We start from the raw sequence: 12,269 nt of genomic DNA, 5'->3' as shown, positions 1-12,269 counted from the left end.
GCTAACGTGAACCACATAGGTCGAGTGTTTAAAAAGGAAACAGCGATGTACAGTGCTGTGCAAAAGTCCACCTTAAGTAACGCTATAATGACCGTACAATTTCATTATTTCTCTATTTATTTCAAAAATATAAGAAAAAATCACCTCAGTTAAAGTCTGCTTGGTAAAATATAAGCTCAAATTTCAGTCACAGCATTTCCAAACACAAACGCCAACGATTGGAGAATCTGATCAAATTTAAATTTTTTTGATTTTGGACGACACACTAACCTATGACTTTTCTGTCAAATTTTTGATTTTTTTTTTTTTGCTTTTTTGGCAAAATTTGGACAATTTTTATATATTTTTTTGTCAAATTTTGGACAATTTTTATATATTTTTTTGTCAAATTTTGGATGAAATACTATCGTGAGACTTTTTTGTCAAATTTTGGACACATTTTTGTTTTACTTTTTTGTCACATTTTGGACTTTTTTTTTTTTTTTTTTGTCAAATTTTGAACGATATACTTAAGTATGATTTTTCTGTCAAATTTTGGACACACTTTATATTACCTTCCTGGTCAAATTTTGGAAGACACACTAACCTATGACTTTTTTGTCAAATTTTGGAAAAAAATAAATTTGGTCAAATTTTGGACGACATACTGTAGTATGAGCTTTTATAAAAAAAACACACAAACAAGACTTCTGCGTCGCTGTGTGAACACAGTATGAACACAGTGCAACGCAGGGTACAAGTGGATGGTCTTATTTTTGGAGAATGTGCACATGCAGTGTTTTTATTTGCAGGAAATGCTAACGGTTGCTTTTGTGCAAAGTAAAAAACCAAACAGATCCACATAGACGTATTTAAGGCATAGATGTCGTGTTTCTGTGAAGGACTTGCATGTGCACATAATGTTGCTGCTGCTGCTGCTGCTCAATCCTCTCTGAACACAGCTCTACACCTGAAAATGACGCCTTTGATTCCCACTACAGCGCGACTGTGTGAGAGGAAAGAAAGAGCGGAGGAGGAGGAGGAGGAAGAGGAGTGGAAGACGAAGAAGACGGGAGGAGGACGAAAGAGAAACGAAGAGAGACATACTGTGTATGAGAGGACGGACCAAATGGCTGAAGGGCTGCTTGGATAATGCATTAGACAGAGATGGCACTCTGAGCGGCTACACATGGTGAGAAATGTCCCACAACACACACACACACACACTAACTTAATTTTAACTGTGAAACAACAAATATTCTGTGCAGATTATTCTCATTCATCCAGGTCACTGTTCTCCAAACGTCACTGAATTAACAGCAACTGCAGCGCTATGATGAGCCGTAAACTCGAAATTTCACGTCCCAGTTGTTGTTACTGATTGTATGTAGTATACACATATGTATATATTTAGATTTAGTGCCATATTTTAGTTGTTTATATGCATCAAAGTCTATTTTTAGTCATGTAAATGTCCTGTGCGATTTCTGGAGAAAAAATTCTGCTGACCTGACATAAAGAACAAATAAACACCTCACGACTCACATGTTTTTTCTTACAGTTTTACAGTCTGTTGTGCTTAGCGAGATACTCGTGTGATATTCTGAGTTTTTGAATCCTTTTGGAATTCACATTTTTAATCCAATGATTAAAATGACCCCTATACCCGACCAACTTGCACTTAAAAGGAACAAGTAACAAATGTGTAATCGCTAATAAAGTTTCCACACGTAGGATTTAGTGGACCTGCAATTGAGTATCTCAACCAAAACCGGCACAGGTTGATTTTTAAGGTAACAAAAAAACACTCCTTTTCTTATATTAAAACCATTTTTTCTTCTTTCCTTCAATAGATTCCTGTAAAATCCAGCAGACTGAACACAACTCCACAGCATCTGTGACTGTCCCGTCATTCCTTTCACTCACATGACAAACTCCACTGCAGAGACCACTGTGAAACAACAATGTCGACCTATTCCACGTCGATAAACGTCGTATGGGACAGAACGTGGATGCAGAAGGTATTTCACCTTAACCTGAAAGCATCTTTTTAGGGCTGACAAAACTCCAGTGTCGTGTACTGTATAGTGTAGTGTGACAGAGAGTGAGAGTGAGTCAGCATGAGCAACATCCACCACCCTGGTGAATGGGATTGAGCCATCGTTCAGTTTAATAACTCACACCTGTGCCGTGTGTCACATAGTGTGCAAAAAAAATCTAGTTTCAGTGTTCCTACGTGTTTTTATGGTGCGATATTAACCACTTCCTGAAGCTGTTTCAAAGTAAAAGCCTACATAGAGTGGGTTCAGAGCCACAGAAACATAACAATGCGATTTCCATCTATTTCCACTGTAAACACAACACTTATAAGGTATGACACATTGCTTCACTATGGAAATGTTCATTATGTTGCATTTATTGAGAAAACTGCGCTATGTATGAATGGGGGAGGGAGGTTATGATGAGATGTAATTATTACATAATACACAATGATTCACAGCTACCAGTCATCAAATTATATAATATAAAAATCATTGATTGGCTATTTGTGCTCATCATCATCCAGCAATCAGCTCCCCTTTCTTTGGAATGAACTCCTTATACCTTGTTTGTTGTAAAGTGTTAGCAGCAGCAGCAGAATCACGGCTGATAGAAAAGCTCGAGCGCTGTCGAAGAAAAAGAAAAAGAAGAAGCAGCAGCAGCACCTACAACTCCTCCACAAGAAAAAATGAAGAGGAGTCAGAAGAAGACTGAGGGACAAGCTCTTCACGGTTATCGATCGGCCAAAATACATATTCTGTGCTAACGTGGGTGATGAAGCCAGCGCACGAGTCTGAGACACACAAGGAAAAGAAGGTGTATGCACCCCATTTCATTATTTACTCTATTTTCTCTCTTTAGGGGTCGCCACAGTGGATTATCTACTGAAGAGGATAAGGGTCACACAGGAAAAAAATATTGAGTTCTGACATTAAACTCAGAATTTCTGACTATTCTCAAATTTCTCACTTTAAACTCATAATTCTGACTTTATTCTCAGAATTCTGACTTTAAACTTAGGATTCTGACTTTAAACTTAGAATTCTGACTTTATTCTCAGAATTTCTGTCTTTAAAACTCAGAATTTCTGACTATTCTCAAATTTCTCACTTTAAACTCATAATTCTGACTTTATTCTCAGAATTTCTGTCTTTAAAATTCAGGATTTCTGACTTTATTCTCAGGATTCTGACTTTAAAATCAGGATTCTGACTGTAAAACTCAAATTCTGACTTTAAAACTAAAGATTCTGACTTTAAACTCAGGATTCTGACTTTAAACTCAGGATTCTGACTTTAAACTCAGGATTCTGACTTTAAACTCAGGATTCTGACTTTAAACTCAGAATTCTGACTATTCTCAGAATTTCTGACTTTATTCTCAGGATTCTGACTTTATTCTCAGAATTCTGACTTTAAACTTAGGATTCTGGCTTTAAACTTAGGATTCTGACTTTAAACTTAGAATTCTGAATCCCATCCCAATTACGCCTCCCATCCCTTGTGAAAAAGCATTCCCACACAAAAATACCCCCTAAAACAAACCTCTATATTCTAAATTTAAAGTATAGTATGAATCCGGTGTAACACAGAGCGGAAATTGTGGCCTGAAACTGCGATTTCTCCTCTAATTATGTACAAACCATCGCGCACAAACGTCTGGTTCTTTTCTTTAAATTAACGTTCGGGGGTAAATAAACCGTTTTCTCCGAGGCTTCCGACATATTCTCCGGTGCTGATTCAGTGGTCAGCTCCGCCTGGTGCAGCAGCACACTCACACTTTCCCCGGCCTGTCGCGTACTGTGATCGGCAACAATAAAGAAAAAAAAAAAACTCTTAAATAAATCAAAGCAGACAACCAAACAAACAAACAGTGTTCTCCTCTATAGCAGCACGAGCCAGAGAACGCAGGGGAACAGACGACCTGATATGGGCCTGAGCTCTGGCAGCGCCTCTGACAATGACCATATGGATCACAGGAGTACAGCAGGCCCAGCTTCCAGGAGAGGACACGCACACACACACACAAACACAAACACACACACACACACACACACACACACACTCACACACAGGATATACACAGCTCCAGGCGACTGCACCTGTAACACTGCAAAAAAGCCAGCACGTGTATCATCAGGTCGCTGTGGCCAAACAGTAGTAACAAGTAAAAAGCTTTATGAACATTAGATCGGCTAAAAAAAACGAAATAACGACGTTCTCGAATTGTTTTTGTCCACAAACCAAAATGGTTCAGTTTTAATGATTTCTCTGTTATGTGGAGCAAAGAAACAAACCCTAACCCATAAAATTAAATTCTGATAATTCTGAAAATACAGTTTAAAAATGGCCGTCATTTTTAAATCTAATGGGATTTTCAAAACAATGACCCAAGATGTACATTCAGTCAAATTTTGGTGCTTCATTTCAAGATTTTCCTGAAAAAAATTCAATAATCTGCTCTACTATAGTAGAATGGAGGCTTTAAAGGCAGCATATGAGGTCAGAGGTCAGAGGTCAGAGGTCACAGCAGATCAAACGTCCATAAAGACGGCTCGCATGTCAAAAAGTCCTTTCCTCCCAGGAAGTCCTTTCCTGCAATCGCGTCGTACAAAAGGGCTAACTTTATTTAAACTGCACATAAATACAACAGAGCAACATTTTCTCACGATTCACTCTGTGCTGCTGCTGTTTAACCCCAGAAGATTCTCACCAGTAGAAAAACACATCGTTAGCGGGCAAAGGTCTGTGTAAGGCATGGATACGTGCACTTAAATGTGTGTGTGTGTGTGTGTGGGGGTGTGTGTGTGTGTGTGTGTGTGAGAGGCTCAGGCACAGAGGGGAAGACAAAACAGAAACTGAAATTAAATTACAGCATGTGCTCTGAATTTGTATGCGATTAGTAAAAAGGGAGGGGTGTGGCCTCTGAAATGAGGTATCAGCTCTCAGAACTGAACAATATACTGATTTTTAAATGTCATACATGTTGTTTAGCACACTGAAAAAAAAAAAAAGTACTGTATAAATAAAGACAGCCTTTAAATTGTTATCCAAAAATGACAAAAGCCACACGTGCAAAGAGATAAAAATCCTGGCAACAAAGTCAAATTGTGTGCATCAATAACCATTTAGCTAAAAAAGAAAGCGTCTTAATAACAGCGACTGACACTGTTGCTCTTTGTAGGTCACTTCATTTTAAATCCACGTACGTTGACGTTAACAGTCGAACAACTTAAGTGAAGTAACACAACACTCAACTAAATACAAACAAGTCTCAAACTGACGAGCAGTTATAGACATTTTTGGCTTTGTTCACATAGTTCAACTCTGATTTAATTCTGATTCAATACAGTGCCGTGACACATGAGCACACTCTCCTCTAGTCCTGTTATCAACGACATGAAACTTCGCATTTGTTTGTGAGAGCACGAGATACTGTACGTAAGTTTGGGCTCACTATGTACATAGGCGTATAGAGGCCCATTTCCAGTGTTCTAATGGTACACTGACGTTAGAAGGCTATTGGATGATTAGAAAACCCTTGTAAAAATCATTATTTCTAATCTTGTCAATGTCTTGACTATATTTTCTATTCATTTTGCAACTCTTTTGATGAATAAAAGTCTGACTTTTAATGGAATACACAACAAAAATCGTACAGGTGAGCCCAAACTTTAGCGTACATCCCTCAGCCCGAGCTAATACCTAGAAATAACAGAGGAAGTCGCTCCATATGAAGAAAAAAAACATGGTGAGATTCAGGTTGTTACTGAACGAGCAGACTGACTTTATGCTCTGACATCTTAAAGAATTGGATATTTTATGAATAATGGATGGTAGGAAGACTAGGAACGGCGCCCGACGACCTAGTAACAACTAGCTGCGAGCTAAAACCAGAAACAGCCTTATCCTAACGAGCTGAAAGGGAGGAAGAGGAGGGTGGAGGTGGGTGGGTGTGGTGTTTCACCCCCTAGTGGAGCGGAGGCAGACACACTTCATTCAATAAATCCATCCCCCACTGGCGCTCGTACACTGGGACAAGGACAGCGGTCCGGTTACACTCGGACACCAGACGTGCTCTCACATTTCAAATGAAGGGGGAAGAGACAGGAATATTATGAAACAACATTATTTTAAATTTCCATTTATCTTAGTCTACACTTGACTAACTTTGAATATGCAAAGCAACACAACCAAATAAGTGTTTCCTGTGGCGTCGGAAAGTAAACGAAACGCAATCATCACGCAATTCCATTCCATGTTTTCATTCCTTTAACACTCGTACACAACTGATCACCATCAGTGCAACCTGAGAATCTTCCATCTTTGATTGAAATATCAACCCCAGAGTACACAATACTACACATACACATCGTCACCTGACACTTGAAAATCAACCTTTTAGTAATTTTACGTCGCATGAGATTAAAGGAAGTGTTCCTGCAGGCGTAGATAAGTCTCCTTTTTTTATCTGATGAGAATATTCCAGGTTTAAGACGGAGTCGTTCAAGATCACGGCGTACAGTACAGGCGATGTCACTCCCTCTGGGTTGTTGTTGGTTAAAGCTCACATAGACCGGAAGTTCCAATGAACGCTGTTTTTTTTGGTGTGTATCTGCGCCATTACCTCGTTTATGAGGCCCTAAAGTTTGGAAACAAGCGCTCTTCCTGCTCTGGACACTATTCTGGGCACATTCTGTTGCGTACATCGAACCGCAGAAGAAAAAGAACGTCGGTTGTGGAGGTGTTTCACTTGCGACAGTGTCTTCTGTGTAAAATGGACTGCGGCGGGGAGTTGTGACGAAGCTGTTTTTAAACACTGTTAAAACAATGTTTTGATGACGAGTCGCAGTGCATCCACCGCTCCAGATGGGGGAGCTGCGCTTCTGAGAGCTAGCTTGGCGATTACGTCACTTCCAGGTACCTGGAGAGCCCTCGTTGGCTGGTCAATCACAACACAGTTCTGTTTTCTGGGGGTGAGATTTCGGTCTGAAACAGCGTGGCAGAAATCTCTTAGAAATAAGGGTTCCAAAAGGGTCCTTCTACAAGGGCTGAGGTTCTACCTGGAACCATTTGCTTCTGAAAAACCAGAAGAAAAGGTTTTTCAAGGGTTCTTGTTAACACTAATGGTTCCAGTAAGAACCATTTTGATCCAGAGAACCCTTTAAAACCCATTTCCTGAATAAAGGGTTTTAAAAGGGTTCTTGGTTGAAACCCTCCAAAAGGGTTCCAGGTGGAACCATTATAAAAAGGTTCTGCCTGGAGCCAAAAAGGGTTCTCCTATGAGGACAAGCCGAAGAACCTTACAAGGTTCTACTTAGCACTGTTAATTCTAAGAGTGTAGGAGGTTTTTGACCATAAAAACAAGTTAGTGTATGGAAGTGGACCTAAAATAACTCCCATATATGTGCGATAGGACCACTCTATGGGAGCTTTAAAGGCGTGACTCAGTGTGACCGAATGTACACAACGCACATCCGTTTCTGATCACAGCCTGAAGGCTGTCGACTCGTAATCACCTATGGGAGTGTTTGACATAAACGCCCTCACTCACAGAGGCCCGTTACGCTCTCTTCTGTCCGATCTCGCTCTGGCACAACAGTTTGGAAGCGAGTCTTGCCGCTGATAAATAAAGTACAAAATCAAATTAATATTTAAAGCTAATCATAGCAACAGAGCCCGGAGAACACACACACAGACAGATTGGCGCCCGCGGGGGGAAAAAAGAGGCAGCTTTTCTCTGTGACTGCAGCTCCCGACAGACTGAGAGGTCCTCGCTTTCCTCAGATTTACATTCAAAAACGGCTCTGGTTTTAAAGAACGTTGTCGCGATCCCAATTGGAATCAAACATAATTAACCTAGCAAGCTCTTGACAAAAAGCAGAACAATTGTTTTAGTCATTAAATAACAGAGAAGGGTGGGGGGGGTTGTCTCATGATTTTCCCCCTCACACATACATGAAGTATCCATTTAAAAATGTCAATGATCCAGTTATGGAGAGCACATACAATCACAAACACTGTGAGATAACACGTGTGTAGAGCAACTAACAATTATTTTCTCGATTCATGGGTTAATCGTAACATACAATGTTAAAAAACGTTGATCAGTGTTTGTCAAATCTGTAAATGACGATGTTCTCCAATGTCTTATTTTGTCCACAAACCAAAATGATTCAGTTTTAATGATTTCTTTGTTATGTGGAGCAAAGAAACAAAGAAAATATTCACATTTAAGAAGCTAAAACCATCAGAAATCTTGTTCTAATCATGAAAAAAGCTTCAAATTGATTCATCAATGATCAAAATAGTTGTAGTTTGTTGTATGCCATGTTGTACAAATGATATAGTACTTTAAGGTACTACTCAACCATTTGGTCGATCACACTTTAAGACTATATCTCATTGAAAAATGCATCAAGCTGAACTCACTAACACTTAATGTGAATGTTGTACTTTATGAATTATGCAAACCAGGTTTATTATGAACAGACGTCTCAACCATTTGGTAGAGACATGTATCTGTAATACTATAGGGTATACTTTTAAAAAAATATATATACATACATTGATTGTCGTTATTGTTATCATAAGTAACTAAGATAAAATAATAAAAAATGCAAAGAAGTCATTTTTCCTTTGCTTTTTTTCTTGGTGCATAGAAGCTAACTGATTATCAAAATAGTTGACGATTCATTTAGTAATTGATTAATAATCGGTTTCAGCTCTAGTCCTGTGTATAAGTAGCGGGGGGGAGGGGTAATGGTCACATTTCCCACCCAAAGATGAGCAACGGTGACTGGGGAAGGGAGCTGGGTCAGGGTGGGGGTGTGTGTGTGTCCTCATCCATCCATGCTATGAGCATATACTGACCATTCGAACGCTCGTTTTTAAGACCTGTCCACGGTGTCAGGGCCTCGTCTCGCTGACAGAACAACCAACTGCCTCTTCTTACATAACCCCCCCCCCCACACACACACACACACACACATATCCCTCTCTAGCTTTTATTAGCTTATTTTTCCTCTTCTTCTTGCTGCCCCATTATCACCAAATCATCATCTGCTGCTGCTGCTGATTCCTTCTCTGGATGACTTCCCTGCTAGGAGTTAGCATGTGGCGCTCACACATACGCATGATACAGCAAAGCATCACTGGAGAGGGACGCGGGGAGCAGAGATACTATGCCGACATAAGACGCTTTGGCGTGATGTAACCAAACAGCACGTTTTCATCAAGCAGACGCTCGTCCCGTTTCCATTGTATGTCGCTAAAACGTATGAATAAACGTAGAGGAAGTGGAAGAACGAGGTTGTAGGCAATAATAATAATAAATGCTTACATAATCACATCTCAGTGCTGTGAGCTTTTCAAACGTGTGAAAGGAGCTCGAGCTGCAGAGGTAAAACATTGCAATAGATGTTAAACGCAGACACGGCTGTAACGTCAGCGATGTTTGCCGGCTCATATGGTGGGCTCTGCTCGGGGGGGTTCTCTTCCACTGTGAAACCGCTGAAATCTCAGCCTCCATTTTACCCCCGTGCCTTTTCTCACCTTCCTTCTTCCTGCTTGCTGCCTCCCATATTTCTTCTTCAAAATGCGATCAGACAAGAAGGGGGGGGGGGGGGGGGGTGGATGAGGAAGAGGGGAGGTGGTGGTGGTGGTGGAAGAGGGGAGGGGGGTTGTGCAAACAATGCAGCGGCTTCACTTGCTGCAAACATGAGACTACAACGCACACATACTCATGCACGGCAGCGACCATTCCTTGAATCTCTTGCTCGCGCTCACCAAAGCTGCCCTTCCCCCACACACACACACACACACACACGCACACTGATTCTCATGCTCTCATACGTGCACCTTGCTTAATTAGAGACTGAGGCTTCTGGAGCTGTTCTGACCTGATATCAACTGTAATTTATGAATACATGTAAATAAAAGAAAGACAAAATGGAGCACATGCAGCGAGAGGAGAGCTGCGTGTGCAACAGACAGCACTTTAACTGCTGATTCTCTGTTTTTTGCTGTGCACTGTGACTATTTTGAGATTTAAAAAAAGGACAATACATGAGCAGAAGTGGATATTTCTCCTCTAAACAACCAAACACACAATCCTTATAACAACAACAGCACAGCATCTCTGAGGAATGTGTCCCCTCTCACAGAAATCACTCTGTCACGTTTTACGAGTTGCTGGGAAACAACTTAAAATAATTGCGACGTGCGACTCACGGCGGGCCGCCGCCGCTGCTTCGCCAATGAAAATGCACCATTTTTTGGCCCACGGTAACCGCATCAGCAGCGTACGTTCTTTGACGACACACGCGCCGCCGCCGCCGCTGCTAGGTGTGTTAAATCTATAGCATTAGTCATCTGCATCAAAAGCCAAAACATGAAGATCAACTGCATCGGTCCTGTTCACTCACAGTCAACAAATGGTGAAGGCAAAAGGCTGGAGGTGAATGCACAATAATGATGATGATGATGATGATGATGGTCTGTGTGAGCTGTCTAAAACATGACGAGGAAGAGGAGTTACCTGGTCGTACCACTCCCGGTTGGTACAGGTGCACTCAGGCCACCATCCTCCTTGTCCACTGGAGTTGCTGCCGTTTACTTTGGGGCCTCCCTTGGATTGGCCCTTTGGGTTGGGGCCTCCTGGGCCCCCACTAGACATAATCTTGCCCTTACTTCTCCCCAAAGTGCCTCCTCCACCTCCACCTCCTCCACCACCTCCTCCTCCTCCTCCTCCTCCTCCTCCTCCTCCTCCCATGCTTCCACCTCCCCCCGAGGCTGGAGGCGGTAAGGTCTGGCCTCCCCCGTACCCAGGCGGGTACCCATAGGGCTCGGCCTGCCAGTCTCCTCCATACGACGGGGCGTCCATCCTACGCAGGGCAGCCATGCGGGTCACTTCATAACATTCTGGGCACTTGCAGCAGTGGTGGTGTTTGTGCATGCTGGCTGGGGGTGGGGGGGGGGGAGGGGGGGCTGACGCTGAGCGGAGTGGCGTGGCACTCTCTCCGTGTCTCCGCTGCTGCTGCCTCCCTCCTCTCAGATGTCGACGCAGCGACCGGGGCTCAGGACGCGGTAAAAGCCAACGGAAACAGAACTAATCACAGGAATCTCTGCAGATTCTTTCCCCGCTTTTTCTCTAGCGCCGAATCCTGCGACTCCTCTCCTGTCGTCGTCGGCGTCGTCGTCGCTCCCCGTCAGACGTAGAAAAAGGCAGGATCGAGGGGGACGGGAAAAAGCGGCGCCGGGGAAATAAAATAGAAAATGGGCATGTAGTCTTTGTCCTCTTGATGTAGAAGATCAAAGGAAATATTCAAAATATCGCATATACGAGCAATACGACAATCAGAAGAGACCAGCCCCAAAGATAGAAATTCCTCTTGCTTCTCTTGGTTCACAGTGATACGCATAGAAACTCATGTATATTTATATATACACATATATATACACGTACATATTATTTTTGCTTATATAGTATATATATTTACACACACAGATACATATAAAAATAGTATTATAAACGGACGAGCACAGATACAGATATGTACAGGGATATATATATAAATATCTATATGTGTGTGTACAAATATATATAGATATATAAACAATATATATATATATTTATATATATATAAATAAATGATATCCGCAAATGAAAATCTTCCTCTCTTGGTTTTCGTCCCGGCTCAAAATATTAGGCTTTTTTCTTCTTCTCTTTTTTCCTCCTGCGTTGGAAAAAAATCGTTGTCTTTCTCTTTTCTCTTGTCTTTTTTTTCTTCTTCTCAGCCTGCAGAGAGGAGCTGAGCAGTGGATCGTCGCTCAGCCAGCGTGCCCTAGATGTGGATTATTCAGAGGGATGCGAGCGAGCAAGAGAGAGATGCAGGGAGGGAGGGAGGGAGGGAGGGAGGGAGGGAGGGAGGGAGGGAGGATTTGTAGCAGCATCCTTCTAGCACCTCAGCCCTGACAGCCACAGCCAATCAACTGGCAGCGCTGGCATCAGCAGCAGCAGCAGCAGCAGCAGCAGCAGCAGTAGCATCAACAGCACTGAGCGCTTCACTAGCTCTTCTTAAAGGAGCCGCTGCAGCTCAGCCTCACTGAAAAAGCCACTGACTGACACATCATCATCATCATCATCATCATCATCAATCCACTGACTCAAACACAAAACATTTACACCAATTATTACTGTTTAGGTATATGTGTATAGAAATATATGTACATGTTTATCTATATATATAT

The 12,269-nt window shown here is 41.9% G+C and overlaps 1 protein-coding gene across 7 annotated transcripts in view; it reads right to left on the bottom strand.

The window, feature by feature from the left end:
- Nucleotides 1-12,269, bottom strand: part of dlg3 (discs, large homolog 3) — a gene marked incomplete at its 5' end in the record, with an annotated part of 80,406 nt that overhangs the window by 49,409 nt on the left and 18,728 nt on the right. For 5 of the 7 annotated variants that reach the window (XM_083891683.1, XM_083891681.1, XM_083891680.1 and 2 more), the window contains one exon: nt 10,558-10,974. The exons of the other annotated variants lie outside the window; for them this stretch is intronic. In XM_083891683.1, the coding sequence (XP_083747809.1) occupies nt 10,558-10,974 (417 nt within the window). Of the gene's footprint in view, nt 1-10,557; nt 10,975-12,269 lie in introns of those variants that run through there. 7 annotated transcript variants of the gene reach the window in all.

The sequence above is a fragment of the Microchirus variegatus genome (assembly GCF_963457635.1).
Source record: "Microchirus variegatus genome assembly, chromosome: 6".
NCBI lineage: Eukaryota > Metazoa > Chordata > Actinopteri > Pleuronectiformes > Soleidae > Microchirus > Microchirus variegatus.
This window is presented reverse-complemented; position numbering and strand designations above follow the sequence as displayed.